The sequence below is a fragment of the Pongo pygmaeus genome, chromosome 22, assembly GCF_028885625.2.
Source record: "Pongo pygmaeus isolate AG05252 chromosome 22, NHGRI_mPonPyg2-v2.0_pri, whole genome shotgun sequence".
Taxonomy (NCBI): Eukaryota; Metazoa; Chordata; class Mammalia; order Primates; family Hominidae; genus Pongo; species Pongo pygmaeus.
Window position 1 is genome coordinate 47,686,616 of NC_072395.2, and position 22,322 is coordinate 47,708,937.

The 22,322-nt window shown below is 44.6% G+C and overlaps 1 protein-coding gene across 8 annotated transcripts in view; it reads right to left on the reverse strand.

Moving 5' to 3' along the window:
• RUNX1 (RUNX family transcription factor 1) overlaps positions 1-22,322 on the reverse strand; it is a 260,858-nt gene that overhangs the window by 28,804 nt on the left and 209,732 nt on the right. For 6 of the 8 annotated variants that reach the window (XM_054468825.2, XM_054468831.2, XM_063659698.1 and 3 more), the window contains one exon: positions 17,702-17,893. The exons of the other annotated variants lie outside the window; for them this stretch is intronic. In XM_054468825.2, coding sequence (XP_054324800.1) covers positions 17,702-17,893 — 192 coding nt within the window. The remainder of the gene's footprint in view (positions 1-17,701; positions 17,894-22,322) is intronic. 8 annotated transcript variants of the gene reach the window in all.

The following is a 22,322-nucleotide window of genomic DNA, read 5'->3' on the forward strand; positions in this document are numbered from 1 at the left end:
GCTTGTGGGCAGGACTGGTCATGGGCGTTCAGAGATCAAGCAGGAAGATCTGCAGCATTCACCCACCTCAGTGTCCAGCCTCCCTCCTGTTCGTTGGCTTGACTTTTTGGTCATTTCAGAGCAAGAATGAGCTTCGGAAGAATGGAGCACCTTGTGGCCCAGAACGAGGCAGGGAGGCATGGCTAGAGAAGGAGACAGGAAACTGGTGGTTCCATGGTCTCCATAGGTATCAGGCCTCCCTGGCATCAGCTGACCTGAAATAGCAACACCTGCTTCTTTGGCCACTTTCCTCCAAAGGTGACATATTCAGACAGGTTCTACCAGGAGTTCAGGGCTAAGGGAACCTACGCAGTGCAGTCCCTGGACTCTTTGAAGGCCAAGGTATCAACAGTGAGCACATTGCGTCTTCACACGTCTCAAGGTCACATAGAGGGGATTCAAACTCAGGCTGGAGTGTAGCCAGAAGTCCAGGTTGCCTATGCTCATTGCTGTTCACCGTCTGTCACTCTGCTGCCTCTGAAAAGTTGTCCTTTTGTCCCTCTGGGATTGTCAACTGATGTACATATAGAGATACAAGGGTGGCTGAGCTACAAATGATTTATACTACAAGAAACAGACTGGCGCAACCTCATCTCTGGTAAGTCCTCAGTCTCAAATGAAATAAACAGCATGTGGATTTTCCCTGTTGTGTCTCTGAGGCCAAATTATGAGTCAGCAATGGGGCTTAGTGCTTAAATAAGTTGTGTATGGATGAGAAGGATAGGGCTGCCTATTCCTTGTTTGAGTGACTGCTGGCACCTAAATGCCTCCCAGCTCAGGTAAGAGCCTCCCTGATCACAAACAGAGCTGGGAGATTTGTTGAGGTACTCAAGCCCCCAAGACATGGCCACTACATGTGTGAGATTTTTTTAGCTCTTCTACACAGGCTCCTTACTGTTGGCTCTCGCAGTAAAGAGTGGTTTTTGATAACTCTGGGAAGCTCTTTTCCTGACTCCTATCCTATGGACCTCCACGTCGTGTGGTCCTGCAATAGAAAGTCATTTCAGGGTGGCTTTGACTAAGTAATGATCTTTCAGAGCGATCATCACCCTTGAGGGGTGCCAGCCTGTACCCAGAAGGACTCCTGCCCGGGGCTGCCTCATGTCAGGGCCTCTTGAGAACTGGATTTGCAAAGTGTCTGCAGACATAAGTCCTGGTGGCCTGCTCTGTCTGCTCTGATCACAAGGGACAGGAAGGCTGAACCAGGACAGAACAGTTTGTGGTTTCATCAGTGAATAATATGGAGCTGGGGACAAAGTCCCCTCTACTTTCTGGGGCTGTCACTGAAATGTCAGCAGTGGAGGGAAAACCAGAAGAGAAAACCTGTCACTGACAGGCACCCTCAGTGTGGAAAGAGCTCAAGTTTCAGCGCTGGGATGGGGTGGGAGCTGCACCCCTGCCTATTCACCCCACTTCTCCCCTGGGCTGCTCCACTCGCATGATGACTGGGAATTTATCCTACAGCAGGCCACGAGCTCCTTGTTCTGCAGTAGGAAATTATCCTTCATAAGAGGGCAACTGTTAGTATTGTTTGTTTTTTAATTTCCAAAAGTAAGGAGAAGTTTATTAAATAAGAGTGGGGGAAGGGAGGAGGGAGATGGAGAGGGAAAGGGCCCGAGAGGCAGCTGACCCCAGCATTTCCCAAGTCTCCCCTTGGCTTCTCCCATACCCCTTGTCCCAGACCCCCCTCCTTCTGGTTCTGAATGTGAAAAATAAGCAGCCTGCACCTCCTCGACTGGAGATGTGTCTAACAAGGCCCTCATTGTCTCAGACAGGTGTGAGATTGGACTTGATTCGGGGCCAACACCTCCAGTACCGGAGCCAGCTCTGTGAGCCGAAAACATGCACCAGCCCTCCAGTAATACCACTGCAGCCAGCCAGAGACTCAACAATTTAAGGCTTAACACACACAACATAAATCAGAGGAGGATGGACCAGCCGACCGGCAGCTTCTTGGGCAGATGCCTGCAGACTGTCTGCAGATCATACCCTGCCTGTTTGGGTTATTTGAGACTCTTTTTCTGTAATATAAAGATGAGAAACTGGGTGGAGCAGCGTGCAGAGGCACACGGGTGTTTGTCCTGTCTTGTTCCAACAGCCCCTCTTTCGCCTAAGTGCTGTTTTGAAGGGACTGCTCAGGACGGTTTGCATTGCTACATCCAAATCCTAGGAATGTGTCCAAGCTGGGGAGGAGGGGAAAGAAAAGCTGAGCTCTCCGATATGGGCGGTATCTGTGTGACCCTGGGCAAGTCTCTCAACCTCTCTGGGCTCATCCATCTAACGAGGGGTCTAGTTTTCTGCGATTCACTCATCTCTAATGCTCAGAAGTTCAAAGTCACTGTAAGAAGTGCCCAAGTCAGAGGAGGTCATTACACTTGGGCGGAAACTCACAGCACCATTGAATGTGTTTCTGAGTGGATCCATGTCTTTGAGCAAGAAAAGTCTCTCCTCCTCATACCTGTTCTTTAGAAACTTGTGGTTCTCAGACTGCTGAGGCAAGCCCAGAGCTCGAGCCCCCGCGAGTGTGGTCATGACACGGCAAGAGCCACACGCTATGGGAGGGGAAGATGGAGATGACAGGTCTGCACTGCTAGTTACTGCCATGCTCCAGTCCCTCCTCCTAATCAATTCTTAGGTAAGTTTCATTGAGGAGGGAGGATTACCAAGTCACCAAGTCTTAGTGAAGGGAGGGGACCCAGAAGCCACCCGTCAATGCGGGAGCCTCTACTCTGGTGCCTCTGAGAGAAGGGCATTTGGTCTCTGCAAATTCCTGTGACATTCCAGGGTAGCTTTTGGCCCTGCCATTCGTCACCCTGACCCTGAATTCACGGACAAGGACGTGGCTGTCACAGGGATGCCTTCTTCTGGTCCCAGCTCTCTCCCTCTCATAGCCGTGCACTCTGTAGGGAGCAACTGGCATGAAGTTTGGCAGTGGCGTCCTGAACCGGGATGACAGGACCATCAGTCAGCACCAGCCTCCCGCCCCTCCTGGCCTCGGCCTGCCAAAGCGGCCTTGTATTCCCACAGCTGTGGCTCCAGCCTCTGCCCTGTCACACTCGCACACCTGTCTGCCGTCCTGCTTCTGGCCCGCCAGCCCAAGCCACAGCCCCCAAGCAGTCTTAAAGGGCCGGGCTTGTGGGAGGAATCGGCACAGGATGGTATTTACTCAAAATCACACAGGAAGGTGAAACTTGGTTAAAAGAAATCCTTTTGTAGCTGCTTCATTAAAAACACCAAAGAGGCTGACCATTCACATTTGTTGAATGCATCCAATTCATGCAAGTAATGGGACAGGTCAGGGTTCACCCTTGCCTGCTACCCACGTGGGCTTTGTGCTCAGGAAGTGACCTGTCAGTCTCCTGTAGCTGGTTGTCCCCAACAGGGAGCAGGGCTGGGGTGCCGGGTGGGGCTGCGGAGGGTGGGCATGGCTTTGAGGAGGATATCCCTTCCTTGCTGGGTGGGGCTGAGTAGAATGGGCGTGGCTTTGAGGAGGATTTCCCTCCCTTGCTGAGTGGGGCTGAGGAGGGTAGGTGTGGCTTTGAGCAGGACTTCCCTTTCTTGCATGCTTTAAGAGTCCCTCCTCCAGCCAGGCATGGTGGCTCATGCCTGTAATCCCAGCACTTTGGGAGGCCGAGGCGGGCGGATCACCTGTGGTCAGGAGTTCAAGACGAGCTTGGCCAACATGGTGAAACCCCATCTGTACTAAAAATACAAATATATATATATTAGCTGGGGGTGGTGGCAGACTCTGTAATCCCGACTCTGTAATCCCAGCTACTCGGGAGGCTGAGGCAGGAGAATCCTCTGAACCCAGGAGGTAGAGGTTGCAGTGAGCCTGGGTGACAAGAATGAAACACCGTCTCAAAAAAAAAAAGAATCACTCCTCCTTAGCACGAATTCAACATTTTAAAAATGGAGGCTCAGAAGCAGCACATGATACTGAACCTGACCATGGGACCTAGCATCTCCCTGAGATGGTGTATTTCCAGAAAAAGGCAGTGTGACGCACAGCATGGTTCAGTGCCCAAGTGAATGATCCATACCAACCCCAGAGACTGTTCCGAGGCTACCTCTGAGGCAGAACCAAACCAGCCAATGGGAAGAGCACTGGGCCAGGAGCCAGAAAACCTGGATGTTAGGTCTGCCTCTAATTGGGAAAATCACTGAAACTCCCTGGGCCTCAAGTGTCTCATGCGTAAAATATAGGGCTTTGAGCAAAGAAGTTTAAGGTCCTTTCAACTTTAACAGTTTACCATTTGGTCTTGTGGAACAGTGGTTATGGGAAGTTCTCCTGTTTGGGTTTATCCAAGGAAACAAAACTCAAATGAAAATACCACTAAAACCACCAATACCTTTATCCACTCTGGGGCTCCCAAGGAATAATGAGACACCGGGGGAATTATCGCAGAGTAGCTGTGTGACTTGGAGAGGACCGATGGGTACAACTAACTGGTGATACAACAATGCCACCAATAAGAGCACATAAATAGCAATAATAGTGAAAAGAATAACACTGACCATTTATTAAGTATTGAAAGTGTACCGCGATCCATGCTAAATATTTGCTAAAAATATATCTCAATCCTTGCAAACACTTTGTGAAGGATTAATAAATACACACAATGCTTCCCATGTGCTATGCATCAAGTGATTTCTGCAGGTTAACTCATTTAATCCTCACAATTCTCCCATGAGTTAGGAACTATTATTGTTATGATGGTTTGCAGAGGGGGAGAAGGGACACAGAGGAATTACAGACCCACATTCTGCCTTCCTCATAACGTGCATTCTGAGGGCTGCCATCTTTCTTCTGAGTCTCTTCTGAGGATGAGATGGAAAAGATAGCTCTATCCTGGCTGGGGAGAGGGATGGACAGAAGAACTGACTTCTGCCTTAACATCTCCAGGGTGCTGTGTCTTCCTCTGAGGGAGCCATGTATGACCAGGGAGAAAGTTCGAAAATAAGGACAATTCTTTATAGAGCCGTGAATGCATTCCCCTCCCCTACCCCAAGGCGTGAAAGAATCAAATGAGGAAATCGGGAAGAGATTCTGGAATAGGAATAACAAGATTTCCCTTCCCTTCCACTGAATTGGCCATCAGTAATTTTGCACAAATTCAATTTTGAAGTCATGCTTTGTAATTTGTGGTAACTCATATTAAATTAAACAGATCCATGTCTGGGCAACGGCTGCTCTCATTTAGGAACATATGGTGGCTCAGAGCCTCTCACACAGCAAAACTATAAAGGCTCCTTCCAAATCAGCAGCAGAGTGAGGGGCTCTGAGGCAACCCTACTGGTTTTCCTGAGAATGTTAGTTAGGGGTGACCATTAATTCATGGGAACTGCAGTATCCAGAATGACAGAATGTTAGTGTTGAAGACAACCTGGTTAATCACTTACATGACAGATGAGGGACTGGGACTTGGTGGTAAAGGAAACAGTGCTGGGTCACGTGAAAACAAAGCAGACACCACAGGCAGGACCTTCTGGGCAATGCTTCCCCCTAACTATGTCATGCACCTACAGGTGACTGGTGGTGGGGATTCAATGAACCAGCAACATTGGTCTGTTCTATAAATATGAGCTATCATTATTTTATTACTCCCTTCAGTAAACATGTGAACCAGGCAATGTCCTTGTCATAATCTTGCTGTCATAACTGCTCTGTGATAACCCAGGTATAGACACAATCACGAACAAAGGCTACCATTTTAAAACAGGGAAGTGGGTGAGTCTCATGCTTCAAAAGCTTCTGCATTCATCTTTAAGATACCAGCCTTGTTGAACGACCAACAGAAGCGCATCTTAAAACTCAGGCAATTATGGCTGTTCCACATAGCGGGTGATTTACAACAAAGTATAGATGAAGATTAACTGGCCTTGAGATGAGAGAGCTAAATAAACCACTTAAAGGGCAGAAAGGCCAAGTCGAGCCCTTGAGCTTGTGCTGACTTTTACAGATATTTTAATAACTTTATCATTATATAATTTGCCATCTGATATGTGCAGAGAGATGCACTAATGGAGTGAGAGTGGCTACAACAGTTTAATAATCCCGCGAGACTTAATCAAACCACCATGTTCGTGTCCCTCATGTGACCTGCAACTCCAGGAAGTGTAATCCCTAGTCACATTATTTCTTCCTCCCTTTTTATCTTGAGATGTTCTTTAAAAAAATCCCAAAGCAAGTGTACATATGTAGTCCTTCCAGTGACATAGAGAGGAACTGGCACAGCATAAGCTCTCTGAGTCTTGGATCTGGCTTTAGAATGACTCAGGTTGAACACATAAAGCCGTAAGGTAAAGAGGACATCATCCATAGCAGGAACTGGCAATTTACAGGGCTGGGAGACTTAACCGTCCCAGACGGGTGAGCTCCTGATACTCAAATTAGCACTGACTCAGCGAGGGCCTTGAGGCTTGACTCACAGATCTTCCCTAGGGATGCTTTGCTTTTATGACACCAACTGAAGGATCCTACAGTGTCCTCCATACTTCCAGGAGGATTGAGCTGGACATTACAGTGGGCCAAGTCTTATTAAACGGAACTGATGATGTTGACTTACAGAGGCTAAGATTCAGTGACCCAGTTCAGATTAGGTGGAAGAACCAAGACGGTAGAGGAATTAAGCACCATTTCCATTCCTGGTGAGTTTTTTTTTTTTTTCCCCAGATGGAGTTTCACTCTTGTCACCCAGGCTAGAGTACAATGGCCCGATCTCGGCTCACTGCAACCTCCACCTCCCAGGTTCAAGTGATTCTCCTGCCTCAGCCTCCCAAGTAGCTGGGATTACAGGTGTCTGCCACCACACTCAGCTGATTTTTGTATATTTAGTAGAGACGGGGTTTTGCCATGTTGGCAGACTGGTCTCGAACTCCTGACCTCAGGTGATCCACCCACCTCGGTCTCCCAAAGTGCTGGGATTACCAGTATGAGCCACTGTGCCTGGCCCCTGGTGTGTTTTAAAGCTCAAGTTTCATGCCAACCCCATAGGTGTTAGGTGACATGAGACACACAGGTCAGGATCGCCATCTCCTCTTCCCTCTGCCCATACTGATTCCCTCCAGGAAAGAAAGTAGGGAATTTCATCTTTAAGAACAAGAATCCCCTTCCAAAAAGGTTAATTCCCATAATAGGATCTATGGAGATCAGAATTGGAAGATGCTTTTCAAAATCTTGAAACCCTATTGAGAAAGTTCTAAATCCTAAACATGACCCTAAGGTCGTATGGAATAATAATGGTGCCCAGGATTGTGGCATCCTGTGTCTGGAGGCAGTGGCTGTCTTTTCTGTCCAATCTTTCCTATCCATGATTCAGTCAACGTTTAGTCAAACATTCAGTCAAGCATTTTGTGCCATTGTTCTCTTTTTTTCTTAAAACAGAAAATAGTCTATTCCATGCCATTTAGGGGAGCGTGAACTGGCTAAAACTCAACCTGAAGACTTTCCATAGCTTGCTAATCAGAAATCACCTGAATAAGAGGTGGTACATTCTTCCCCTATCAATTCTCAGGAGTGCACAAAGAGACAAAAAATAAACATGGTTGGCCAATGTTTGTTTTTAGGGTGAGTTCTATACTATTTTTCTATTATTATTTTGCTTTATTTACTGTGGTTGGTAACTGAATCTCTAACATCAAAACATGAGATGTTCTGCCAGAAAGAGATTACGGAAGAAAAGCCTATGAAAAGAAACTGGGTTTGTCAGTGAAGATTTTATTTACAGGAGTTTTGCAATCAGTATCTTTAATCTCCATAACAATTGGGCTATTCTACTGCTTTGAAGGCAATTGTTCAATAAGAGAAGGTCCCTGTGAGGCTAAGGCTTGGAAGGAGGAATGTAACAGGGCTGGTGACAATTGAGGCAGGTGAAACCCTCTGTCTCTGTCAATTTCCCCTAAAAGTCAGGGTGGGGTGTTCTGAGGGCCAGAGAGAAATAAGCAAAGACAGAGGTAATGAAAGTCCCTCCGCATCATTTAAATCACAAATACTGGGTTTTAAAGAGCCCTAAAATAACTGAATTTGAGTGGGGCTGAATTTCTGTTCCATAAGGCAAGGGAAAATCATGCAGATGAGTAAAACCAACTCAGTCTGGAGAACTATGCCTAATAAGAAAACCCAAGCAGTAGCTTTCTAAGTAGAGCTGTTTTTCATATTAGCATATATTGTTTGTTCTTCTCTCAATACAAACTTGTGGTAAACTTTGATACTACTTCATGACTACAGTAAAAGTTTCTTTTTTAAATGTCCAAATTTGAAAGACTATCTTCAGGTGATTTGTAAATCACCATCCCTTTGAAATGGGTGTGTAGTCAACAATGCCTGGCAATCAAGTCACTTTTTTAAAAGGCAGCTTGCTTCAAAACAACAGTGACATGCCTGGCTTTGGGAGGTCAAATTCTTGAGTCCATCCCAACTGTCTGGCTTTGGTCATCATGTCATCTTCTGTTCCTATGTTTCTGTTCCTACCATCTAAGCTGTCATGAGCTTTTGGAGGCTAGGACAAGAGGCACCTGGGCCTCCTGTTTCCCCATCTGGCACTGCTCCCTGGACACAGGGAAGAGAGCTCTTTCTCTATCACTGTCAGGACCTCTGATTCCATCGGCATAGGTGCTCTAGAAAATATTAAGAAATATCTGATCTCATCTAAAAAAAATCATACATTCTTCTGGCTGGGAAATAAAAATACTATGATGTTGGGTTCAAACAAATGATGGACTGAGGTTATAGTAACATGATTGGGGCATTTGTGCATGAGATGTTCAGTTGACATTTACCTGTCCACAATGTTTGTTCTGGGGGATGGACTTGGGAGAGTTATCTCTGGACTCACCTGCTGTGCCTGGTCAATGGTCTGATGTCCCCTATCTTTTGTACAAAGATACAGCAGTTTGAATGGTGGTTCCAGAAAAGATATGTCCATGTCCTGACCCCCAGAATTGTGAATGTAACCTGATTTGGAAAAGGGCCTTTGAAGCTATAATTAAGTGAAGGATTTTGAGTTCATCATGAATTACCTGGGTGGGTCTAAATATAGTAACATGTATCCTTATAAGAGACAAAAAAGGAGATGACACAAAGGAGGCCATATAAAGAGGGAAGAAGAGGTTGGAATGATACAGTCTGATACAGTCACAAGCCAAGGAATGCCACCAATGGCTGGAAGAGATAAGGAAGTATCCTCCCTTAGAGGCTTCAGAGAAAGTATGGTCTTGCCAACACTTTGATTTTGGATTTCTGGCCTCCAGAACTAAGAGAGAATACATTTCTGTTGTTTTAAGCCAATAAGTTTGTGGTTATTTGTTAAAACAGCCACAGGAAACTAATATACCTGTGCTGTGGTTTGATTATGTCCCTCAAAAGTTCACATGTTGGAAACTTGGATCCCACTGTAGTGGTGTTGATGAGGCCTTTGCAGGGAGCAAATGGGTCATGAGGATTCTGCTCTCGTAAATGGATTAATGCCATAATCACACAAGTGGGTTATTGGTGAAGTGCCTTTGTTATAAAAGCAAGCTCTCTTGCACATGCTTTCTTGTGCCCCTTGCTTTCTGCCTTGGGTTAATGCAGCAAGGACCCCACCAGATGCCAGCACCATGCTCTTGGACTTACCTGCCTCCAGAACCATATGAAATAAATTTCTTTTGTTTTCTTTTTCTTTTTTTTTTTTTTTTTGAGACAGAATCTCACTCTGTCACCCAGGCTGGAGTGCAGTAACATGATCTCAGCTCACAGCAACCTCCACCTCCCCGGCTCAAGCAATTCTCCTGCCTCAGCCTTCCGAGTAGCTAGGTGTGTGCCACCATGCCCAGCTACGTTTTTTTTTTTTTTTGTATTCTTAGTAGAGATGGGGGTTTCACCATGTTGGCCAGCCTGGTCTCGAACTCCTGACCTCAAGTGATCTGCCTGCTTTGGCCTCCCAAAGTGGTGGGATTACAGGCATGAGCCACTGTTCCTGGCTGTGAATTAAATTTCTTTTCTTTATAAATTACCCAGTCTCAGGCATTTAACAAAAGAACTAAGACAGAAAGTTGGTACCAAGATGTGGGGTTGTTACTACAACAAATACCTGAAAGTGTGTAAGTGGCTTTGGAACTGTATAACCGTGAAGGCTGAACAAGTTTGGAGGAGCAGGCTAGAAAAAAGCCTGCACTGCCAAGAACGATTCTGCCATTAGGGGCAATTCTGGTGAGGGCTCTGAAAGAAGACCTCAGAACTAGGGGAAGTCTAAATCTTCGTAGAGATTACTTCAGTGATTACTTAAGTGTCTGTGACCAGAGTGCTGGTAGAATGCTGGTAAAGGCCATTCTGATGAGGCTGCAGATAGAAATGAGGAACAAGGTATTGGAAACTGGAGTAAAGGCCATATTTATAAAATATAAGGTTGCAAAGAGCTGGGTGAAATTGTGTCTGTGCCCTAGGACTTAATGGAATGAAGAACTTAAGAGGGATGAACTAGGATATTTGTGGAAGAAATACTTAAGCAGCAAAGCATTGAGGCTGCTGTGTGGCTACTTTTAACTACATATAGTGAGATGTGATAGCACAAGAATGACCTAAAGATGAAATTTGCAATTAAAAGAGAAGCAGAATGGAAAGATTTGGAAAATTCGCAGCCTGGCCACGTAAAGAGTGAAAGTGTATTTGGAAGAGAGTACTAAGGGTGTGGCCAAGCAACCATTTGCCAAAGAGATTAGTATGAATGCGAGGAAGCCAGATTCTATTCATCAAAACAATGGGAGAAAGACCCCAAAACGCATTTCAGAGATCTTCAAGGTTGCTCCTCCCATCATAGGCTCAGAGCTCTAGGAGGGTAGAATGATTTTAGGGGACAGGCCTGGGGCAGCTTCATGGGCTCACTGCCCAGGGCTGCCTCTAGTCTCTGCTTCCTGCATCCTGGTGCAGCACACCTTGGCCACCCCAGCTGTGGCTTCAGTGGGCCTAGGTGTAGCTAGGCTGCCATTCTGAAGGGCACAAGCAGTATGCCTTGATGGTCTCTGTGTGGTGCTAATTCTGTAGGCATGCAGAATACATGCTGTGGAAGCATGGCTTCCTCCACCTAGATTACGAAGGATGCCACAGACTGCCTAGAAGCTCAGGCCAAGACCTACTACAGGGGAATACCACTGCAGACAGTACCTAGCAGGGCAATGTTGAACAGAAATGTGGGGTTGAAGCTGCCATAGAGTGTCCCCACTAAGGCTGTGCCTAATGGAGACACAGAATTGGGGCTATCCCTGAGAACCCAGAACTGCAGAGCCACCAGTGTACAACTCTAGCCTTGAAATGTTGCAGACACAAGACTTCAACTTGAGAGAGGTGAAGTTTGGGCTGAGCCCAGCAAAACTGTAGGGGCAGGGCTGCCCAAGGCCTTGGGGGCCTAGCCTTAGCCCCATTGTATCCAGAAGGCAGAACATGGAGTCAAAGGAGATTATTCTCCAGTTTTAAGACTTAATATTGTTTACCCTGTTGGATTTTGAACTTATTTGGGACCAGTTACCTCTATTTTCTTGCCAGTTTTTCTCTTCTGGAGTAGGAATTTCTACCTTGTGTCTGTCCCACCATTATATTTTGGAAGTATTGTAGAAGACTTGTTTTTGATTTCACAGCCTCGAAGCTAACGGAATTTGCTTTAAATGTTTCCTTGCATCTCACCCATATCTGGTTTAACCAAGACTTTGGAGTTTCGACTTTTGAGTTAATGCTGGAAAGAGTTAAGACTTTGGGGACCACTGGGATGGAATAAATGTATTTTTAAAATGAGAATGACATGAATTTGGGGAGGTCAGACGTGGAATGCTATGGTTTGAATGTGTCTTTTCAAAACTTCATATGTTGGAAACTTGGTTGCCATCATGGCAATGTTGAGAGGTGGGGCCTTTGGGAGGTGATTGGGTCATAAGGACTCCATCCTCACGAATGAATTCATGCTACCATTGAGGGAGTAAGTTAGTTATCATGGAGGTGGCTTTGTTATAAAAGTGGGCTCTCTGACAGATGCTGTCTTGCCCTTCCACCTATCTGCCATGTGATGACTCTCAGCAGATGATGGCACCTTGCTCTTGGACTTCCCAGCCTCCATAGCCGTGAGCCGCATAAACTTTTCTTTATATATTACCCAGTCTATAATATATAAGACTAAGACAACTTGATATTATTGATGCTGATCATAACAGCTAACAGTTTTTGAGTGTTAACCATGGGCTGGCTCTAATGTCCACTGCTTCACAATGGTCCTAGGATCTGCTAGTATAATTATTACTCCTCTTTTGCAGATAAGAAAACTAAGGCTTTAAAAGGTTGAGTAACTTGCCAAAAGTCCTATAGTGAATGTGGTAGAAACTAAGGTAGGCTGCCTGTTGAGCCCTCATTCTTTCTTAGCCACAATGGTATGCTATCTTTCTTGGCTATTAGATTCCCAGCTCAAGCCTTCTGATATGTAGCCATCAATATCAAATACATGCTCCAACTACATCTTTGCTGAAACTATTATTCTTCCAAATGAAACCTTTTAGTGCGTGGGTGTGCTGGCCTACATATTTACAAGCATAAGGGGAAAGTTCAGAACATATGCAGTCTACAGAAGAAATATTTCATCATTAAGATCAAGCCCTGCAGTGAATCTCTGCAGTCATCCCACTGGTTTTCATTTTCTCTCTCTCCCTCTCTCCCTTCTTTCCTTTAATTATTTTTATTTATTCCTGTGAACACCTGATTCAGGCTTGTTTTCAGGGTAAGATTCTAATGCTATAGACCTGGAAAGGCTCTCACATCCTACTACACCTTGTTAAAAGTTATTTTTAAATAAAATCATTCACCTGTCATGTTTATAGCCTATCATATAAATTAATTTCTCACATTCTGAATATGTTACTTTGTGTAACCATTAAATGACCATTTGTAGATTTACATATGAGGATTTCTGGTGTTTGGTTGTAGCCTCCACTTCCAAGGTAATCAAATAGTCCCTACCCCCTTTGTTTTTAAACTTCAAATTGCTAGAAGAGTAAGGAAGAGAGGGAAGGAGAGGGAGAGAGAAAGGAAAGCAATGCAATGCAGTTGGATATTTTACCTCCAAGGCTGGAAAGAGGATTTATCTCCCTCTCCTACAGGAAGGTGGAAAGGTTTTCTTCCTTTTGTCTATCCAGATGATAAAGAGAGAATCAGACGGACTTAAATAACTCTATACAACTGAGAAACAGAGTCGTTTCAGTATCTCAGAGTTTTGCAGACAGCAGCACCAGAATATAGTCCTTCCTAAGTAACTTTAATTTTGGGGGAAAATAATTAGCAAGACAGAAGTTACTTGGAATACTAAAAATCAAGAGATGATTTGAGAGGTCAGAGACCCCTCTTGGCCATATGGAACACTCAGAGTGAGGTACGCATACTCATAAAAGTGGATCAGATGTTGACTGGGTTTGGATGATAAGCATTTGGTCCCAATGAACTTCAAAAGTAGGAAGGCAATGGCCCCAATAAAGTAAACAGAGTGGCTGGTAAGCCTTCTCCCTGCTCATATACCCCTCTTTCACTCCTATTTAGAGATTCATTATTCTGAGTTTTCTTTTCTCCCAAACTTTATAAACAAATGCACATGTACCAAAGGAGACAGTTTATTAAGGTGCCCACCAAACAGCCTGGCCCCAAAATTCTTATTATCAACATGTAATTATAATAGAACATGTTCACTACAAGAATGCCAAGTGAGTGGATAGCCCAACACTTCTTACATCCCTCCTTTGGTGATTGGGTTTCTTCTTGACACTGGTTAGCCCTGTAGTAAATCGATCCTTGACCCAAGAGTGCACGCCCAGGGAACAGCCACCCCACTTGCATTGGCTTTGTAGCAAGGAAGGTCTGGATTTGCGTCCGAGTTCATCACTTACAATCTTTGAGATATTTGGCAATTTTTAACCTCTAAATTTCGATTTCTCTGTTAATAAACGATACCATAGGATTGTTGAGGGAATGGAATAATATATACAAATGTCTGACCCACGTCAAAATAGCTCACAACTGGTCCAGTTAAAGAGTTAAATCTTCTTCCTACATGTTTATGACAACCAGCATGCAGAAGAACAACAAAATGGGCTTCCTAGTTTATCTAGGTTTCAGTTTTCTGTACCAGCATCTATTACTCCATCCTCATATTCCCAGAAAGGAGGAAATTACGACACCTTAAATGTGATACATCATATTTGGTCCATCAGGGGTGAAATTTTAAAATCACTCACTCGGGTTGCCTAAACCCATCTCTAGGTGGGAGTTGTGACTGAACAGGCATCGGTACCACCAGCTCTAGAATCTGCCCTGTTCTATCTTTTGAAATAAATTAAAAAAGAATTCTAAGACTCAATCATAGAAGTTAATGATGGTGTCTTGACTGGGAGAAACATGTAGCCCAAGGGTCTACTCATGACAAAATGGCTTTCTATTCTATCTCACGACAAAATGGCTTTACCAGTTTAAGACCTGGTAAAATAGGAAGTTGAAATAAACCTCAGCCCTTTAATAGTTAAGACCTCAACAAATAAACAGTGGTTTAGTGGCATGGCAACCTGCCCCCTCTCAATCTGTACCGTGCTTCAGATAATTTGAGATGTCTATTTTGAGTGACCCTCCAGCACATGTGATTCTAGGTAAGTTTTGGTGCTATTCTATATCAGTATTTTCTTGCTGACAGAGTTAGACGAGCTGGCATAACCCTTCTGATAAAGTCCTAGCAAGGTAGGGTTCCTGAGCCTCTCTATAAATCCCAGCAAGCTCTCCAAACCCCCAGTTACTGACACTTCTGTAAAGCTGAAAAACATTCATGCGTCTGGACAGCACCACTGTAGAACTACTCTGACAAATTGGATATTTTTCTGAAGACTACTACTGCCATTTCAAAGAAAGCCAGAAACACATGCTGTATTTCTTAAAGTATCTTCATAAATACAACATAGAAACTTCAGGGCTGAGCCTGGAAAATAAGCATTTTCCTACTGTCAAGAACAAACTGAAGGTCTTGGCTGAACAAGACTTGCATATTATGCCTGCTAACTTTCCAATTTCAAGAGAAAAAGCCCAAGGGTCTACTCAAAACATGATTACTGTAAAACAGCACTTTCTTATAGGAAAGAAAGAACAAAAGGAAAAGGAAAAGTTGTTTCACATGAAAATATTCTGGATACTTACTTTTTAAAAGTTGTTCCTAAAATTTTACAAGTAAAGTACTGAATATCAAATTCATATTTTGGAAAGAAAGAACACCAGCAATATAGTTCACACGTTCTTTAGAGTAGCGACCAAGCCCTTAGGGAACTCTAAAAGCGAGTTATGATTTCTTAAATGTTGCAGAAGTAAAAGTTTTCAAGAGGAACAAAAAAGGGGCGATGCTTAGTGTTAAACCTGATACTCTACTAAGCATATAGGACTCCAAAGAGCTGATGAATGCCCATCACACGGTCTACAATAATGCTTTTGCCCAGGAGCTTCAGAGGATGAGAATTCAATGTGCAACTTCCCCCCATTTTTTTTTTATTTTTGTTAAAGAGGCATATCTGATGAAGAAGGAAATCAGATTAGATTCACTCTTCACCAAGAAACAGAGCAACTCAATGGTGACAATATCAATTTTCCCCCATGTGGCTGAATTTTCCATTGCCTTTAAAAATGCTTAAGACTTTTTGTTCCCATATCAGCAGAAAAAGGCAAATCCCTTAATCAACCTAGTAGTATAAATGGCCAGTTAGGCAATGAGAGACTGAGAAAACAGAGTCTTCCTTTTGATTTTACACATGAGTAGATGATGTGAATTAGTTTTCTGAAGATGATGTGAATTAGTTTAAATGACCTTAAAGGCAAGATGAAAGAATCTCCTTGAGAGTTGTATCTTCTTTGGAAGCAAAGTTTTGTTTTGCCCCAAGCCCATCTCGCTCACTTAACATACCATTTGAGTTAATTTACCATACACGCTTGTATTTTGGAATTTAAAAAAATCAATGTACACATTTAAAATCATTATTAATGATTATTATGTAACAGGAAACCAGTGGTTTCATGGATCCTCTTCCTAAATACACCTAAATGAACCTATAGATGACAGGCAGCCCCCCAAAACATCAAGCTTTAGGTTTCTGTTTGTTTACAAAAGGGCTACTCCACAGACAGGCCACTTAGCTGCGTGCATAGTATCTTCTGGAAAGACTTATTTGGAAATTTTCCAATCAAGTAGAAGAACCTTCCCCAGAAACCTAACAGTGAGAGCTAATGGCATGGGCTGTCAAGCTCCAAGGGAGACAGTGGGCATGCCTTTTGAGAACCTATGTTTTTTTTTTGTTTGTTTGTTTTTTTATTGAGATGGAGTCTCGCTCTGTCGCCCAGGCTGGAGTGCACTGGTGTGATCTCGGCTCACGGCAACCTCTGCCTCCCAGGTTCACACCATTCTCCTGCCTCAGCCTCCTGAGTAGCTGGGACTACAGGCACCCGCCACCACGCCTGGCTAATCTTTTGTATTTTTAGTAGAGATGGGGTTTCACCGTGTTAGCGAGGATGCTCTCCATCTCCTGACCTCGTGATCCGCCTGCCTCGGCCTCCCAAAGTGCTGGGATTACAGGCGTGAGCCACCGCGCCCGGCCTGAGAACCCATGTTTGAACCCAAAATAGAGAGCTACTGGCCTGGAAACCCAAAGGAACAGATGATATTTGTACATCCCACAATACAACTCACATACAGAAAATGCCTGGGGAAGCTAATTCCTGCTGTCCGAGAGGGGCAAAGAGCTACCACATCGATTGCTGGCCACCTGCCCTTTTCCCGAGATGTGTTGCTTATCTTTTCCTTAACAAGCCTGCTACTTTGAGAAAGAAATATTACTGTAAACCATATCACACACAGCTGCATCCTGCATGGCACAGAGAAAAGTCTGCATTTTGGATTTTTGAAACGGTATCACAGAGCAAACAGTCATTGACGTCACTGGTTCTACAGTGTAAATGAACTTCTTGTATTATCTAATTTGGCACAGTGGGCCTTAGGCAATTATTGCATCTTACAGCGCTTTAGTAATTGCCAGCTAGCCCCATGGGATGGGGGGACCTGCATTCTATATTGATTTGCAAATAACACCCTTGATGTGATGGCATCCATACATTTCTACTATTTCTTAATAATAAAAAAAAAACACTAGATACAAAACCCACAAATAATCTGGCAATAGCGAGAACTTGAAACATTCCCATCTTCACTTTGCTTGACGTGTGTGTGTGTGTGTGTGTGTGTGTGTGTGTGGTGTGTGTGTGTGTCTGTGTGTGTGTCTTCAAGCCTAATGGGTAGGTAAAAAAACAGCATAGCCAAAGCTAACTCTTAAAAAATTCAAGAGAGCTATCTATCCAATATGGATATCTATACCCAGAGCTCCTCGTATCCTCTGTAGCAGTGCTTTTCCTTGTGGGGATCTGGTTACAATGCAGATCTGACTCGGTGGGTCTGGGCTGGGGCCCAAGACTCTGCATTTCCAACAGCTCCCAGGTGGTGCTGTTGGTTCGAGGCCTTTCTCTGAGCATTAAGGGGAAACCCCAGTTGGTCTGAGAGGGTATGTGCACATGGGGTCCAGCTGTGGGTGGTGGCCCAGGTGCAGGAGAGGCGGGCAGTGGGCTCCGTCTGGTACTTACCCTGCATCTGACTCTGAGGCTGAGGGTTAAAGGCAGTGGAGTGGTTCAGGGAGGCACGAGGGTTGGGCGTGGGGGCTGGGTGGTGTGGGCTGACCCTCATGGCTGTGCGCCGCAGCTGCTCCAGTTCACTGAGCCGCTCGGAAAAGGACAAGCTCCCGGGCTTGGTCTGATCATCTAGTTTCTGCCGATGTCCTATTGTGGGGAGCAGGGAGGGGAGGGGATGGGAGGAGGGAAGGAGGGAGGGAAGAGATCAGAAAAAGTATTGTGGATTTCCTAAAATTGGGGCTTTTCTTGTCCTTCCCCTCTCTCTCCCCTCACCCCAACATAGACTCGCTAGATATATGCCAGCTAAATTTGGGGCCACTGTTCTCTCAGCAGAATGGGCCCCCTTTCACCGCCTTGGCCACAGAGTGCTCCCCCAGTCTGGGCCTCAGCACCCTCCCCAACCCTCTACACCCACTTCCAATGGGCACAACTCAGTGAGATACAGAACTTGGTGGTGGTGGTGATGCCGGGAGGGAAAGAGGTGCATTAATTGTTGGCACATGGCCACATGCCAGGGGCTGTGCTGTGGCAGCCAGGAAACGTGGCCTCCCAGGGGCATCAGAACGGCTGTTCCTTACTGCAAACCCAGCCACTGGCGCGTTTTAGAGGCAGCAAGGTGGGCCCTGCAGCTTAGTGGTAGGGCCCCTTCCAAGAGGAAATGAGGCGTGGTTGCAAACCCACAGCGTCTGGGGAGGTCAGATTTCCAGGTACACGCAGGGCATCCTCAGCCCCTCTCCCTCTTCCTCTCCTCACAGGCTTTTCACAAGGCATTCCTTCTTCCCTGAAGCCGACTCCCCCATGTACCCCTAAGAAGGATTTGACAGGAAGGCCTCGCCTGTGTCTTGTCCAATATTCCCAGCAGAATAGGTCCACTGGAGCCCAGAGGTAGCTACAGCCTATCTGGTGAGCTTCCCCAGGGGGCTCAGGACTGGTGGGATGGGATGATGGGCCCCTCAGTGTCTATATAGGGTGGGATGGTGGGCCCCTCAGTGTCTATATAGATAGCAAGTGTCCTCATTGTGCTCTTCACCAAAACAACTGTCACCAGGAAGCAGCAAGCAGAGGCCACTCATGGGGGACTGGGGCCTACGGTTTTCTCAAAATGTCCTTAAACCAGAGCCAGTCCTGTCATGCAAAGCTGAAGCTCCAAGGTAGGGCGGTAGCCACAGGAGGCCTGGGCCATTCATTTTTCCTTTGAAGACAATGGCCTCCTGCTGCTTCTTCAGCCTTATGGTTCCAATAAAGAGTCCTTGATCGATTGCACAACCCCTGTTCCCTATTGTCAAATGTCCCCAAAGCCAGATTGAGAAACAGCCTGCCCGCTGCCCCCATAAAGTACTCTTTCACATGCTCTGACCCAATCCTAGACTAGAAAGAGGCCCCCTTGATTCCACTCCCTCAGCCTGGGGTAAGACCAGACCACGAGAAGTGCACTGTAGTCCAGCTCCCAATGGCTACAATTATAAAATTAAATGGTATAACTTGCATTATGGCTGCAAATCTCCATGGCTGGCCATTTCTTCCTGCTGCCAGGCCCCCTGGCACAGTTGATATTGTCTCAAATTCCAGACCAGAAAAAAAGGGCCCACTACATTGCAGTGATTTTATCATTAATGAGACCTGTTTGGCTCCAAAATGAGGAAAAATACTTAAGCATAATATTTGTATAGTTCAAATGCAATGGCCCCTCTTGTCATGTGTCACCAAGGCAAATCTGGACTCTGATTCAGCGCTCTAGCCCACAACAGGGGACTTGAACGGAAACAGCCTGAGTCACGCAGGCTCAGCACACATGTGGGAGGCCTGTTCTCGGCTGAGTATTTTAAGCACCGGCTTTGTGGATGAAAGGCCACGGGGCCAGGTCTTGGAGCAACCCCCGTCATCCCTTTCCCTCAGAAGTATGAAAATGTCTTTTTTCTAGAACGCTCTGTGTTGGTCAGTCATGGTGTGACTCAGTGACTCTGGATGAAGCCTTCCTTAGCTCCTCCCTCCTCTTATCTCTGCCATAGATCCTTGGCTTCCTGATGATCAAACTGAAAAATCTGCAGTTTTCTTGCAGAAAAACAATTCCAATGGAACAACCATTCAAAACATAATAACTCAGCCCTGTGACCTCCTACCACAGTCTAATGCCTGGCATTACAAGTTGGGGTAAAGAAGAAGGCAGGAAGAATGACTGTGGAGAGCTCTATCTGCCTCAGAAATAATGCCAGTCAGCAAAGGCTGCCAGCAGGTTTTGTGCTCATTTCAAAACTTCACATTCCTCAGGCACTTAGTGGCATTTTTGAAAACACTGTGTCAAGGACAGTGGGTGACCCAGGAGAGTGATGTGAGCGAGGTCATTCTGAATACACAGCACTTGACGTGGTAGAGTCTACAGCCAGCCTTGGAAGAAAAGCTCTCGCCAGTTGTGTCTCTCTTAGCCAGCAAGCGTGGGGACCTGTGCCACGGAGACACCCAACAGGAATCATCATTCCAGGTAAGCCAGTCCTGTGGTCAGGCACAACATGAGGTTTTTTTGTTTGTTTGTTTCTTTGTTTTTTATTTTAATTAGTCCCCCTCATTACTATGTACTTAGAAATGAGAAGCTTTAACTTGTGAGCAATTTCTATACCAGCTGATACCTGCTAAAATTGTAGTCATTTATAGAGATTAACTGATGACTGTCTGCTTTAGCAGAAGTGTTCAGGCATAACTCTCAGAGAAAACAATTCTTCACTCTAAGCTGTTTTCTAAGCCCTGGGAGTCTCAGGGCTGAGTTTAATGCTGGTGGATTGGGGAAGAGCCCATTCCACTCTCCCCATGTGTGTTCCTGGGAGTAAGTAGGAACATTATTTGCCTTGGTAGGGGTCTTGACCCTCAGGCTCACAATGGTGCTGGAGAGCTGTAACACCAAGGCACAGGGGAAATGAGAAGCATTATCATATTCAAGGTGTGGTTCAGATGCACTTACAAGCTAGATCAAAGGAAGATCTAATTCTTACTTTCTGAAACCATCAGACCTCATGTGCCAAATAGCAATATTTTGCATGAAATATAGGAACTTCCAATATAAACTTTCAAGCTGGGGAAAATGAACACTTTATGTCTTCAGTTTCCTGTATCTGTGTTCAGTTAAAAGGCTCATTTGCCCCCTGAATGTTAAATAGAGGAGTATGGAAAATATCTACTATCCAATTCATTTTTCTTCTTTCTCCCTGAGTACTGGGCTTTAGAGAGCAACAGGGAATTCAACCCTGGGTCAAGCCCTTGGGTAGAACCAGGTTGCAGCTCTGAACACCTGCATGCTGGCAGCTTGGCTTCTTCAGCATGTTTGGAATCAACTGTGAATGTTTACAGGGCGGTGCTTAAAGTAGTGGGCACATCAAGATTTCACCCTGGGACATCTTAATCTTAAGCAGAGTTGAAAAAGGTCCTAAATTCTTCTATTACCATTTTCTCATTTTTGAAAAAAACGAAAGTACTTGGTTGGAATTTTATTATGTATGCAGAGTCATAAAAATCTAAAAAAGGGGAAACATTATATATAATAAAAATAAGTCAATGCCATTTGCTAAATTTTACTTCATTCCAAAGGCATTCCTGTTGTTTTCGGGGTTGGCTGCTCACTAGGCCATCCTTAAATGTTATGATATTTTGTGACAGATAGTGAGACCAGCTTTCACTTTTCTGCTGTACAAACTAAACTGAGCAGGTATGCATATCTCATTGATAACCGAGCTGCCTTTTTCAAGACACCATTGTGATCTGTGGCTGTAAGTAACATAAATGTAATATATGATCTTCCATTAAAGAAACCAGGTTAAATTGCCACCGTTTCTTGGAAAATTTTGGTTAGAGAGAATAAAGAATTTTCTGGCAGTCAACAACATATTGTTTCTGATATGGGTTTACTAGTTTTCTTGATAGACTCTTAGCAGAAAAATGAGGAAGGTATATACTCAGAAGACTGTCCTGATGAGCCGTTGAGCCAAATCTATGCAAAAGCATAATACCAAAAAGATATATTTCTCTCTGTATATACATGTATAAAATTGTGGTTCTTCTAAAAGCACATAAGAATTTTATATAGTCAATTTTAAAAGGATATCTGTATTTCAGAAGATGTTGGCCAGTCAATTAGATACTCACTACATGAATCTGGATACAAAAACATGGGATTTTCTTCCTTTGATTTGCTACTGTTTTATGACAACGGAAAAGAAATCAACGTATGTAGAGAACAGCTTACTTTTCCTGGTATCACAGTCTAACCTTTAGGTTGCACGGTCATTAGGATTTCAAAGTGACAGTACTGAATGTGACCCTTCCTGAAGCCCCTTGCAGGTGGTAAAATAAATCTCCCTAATTGCAAACCTAACCATCTGCTGGCTAATTTAATGTTGGGAAATATTGTTCAATATTATATACCATACCACATGTATATTATATATACTACATAACATAAACTACATAATGGTATATAGTACGTCAGTATACATTCTAATTCATATTATATATGCATGCTTATATATCACCCAGTGCTAAATAACTATGGGTAGCCTCACTTTCCCCCGCCCCAATTTCTTCTCATATC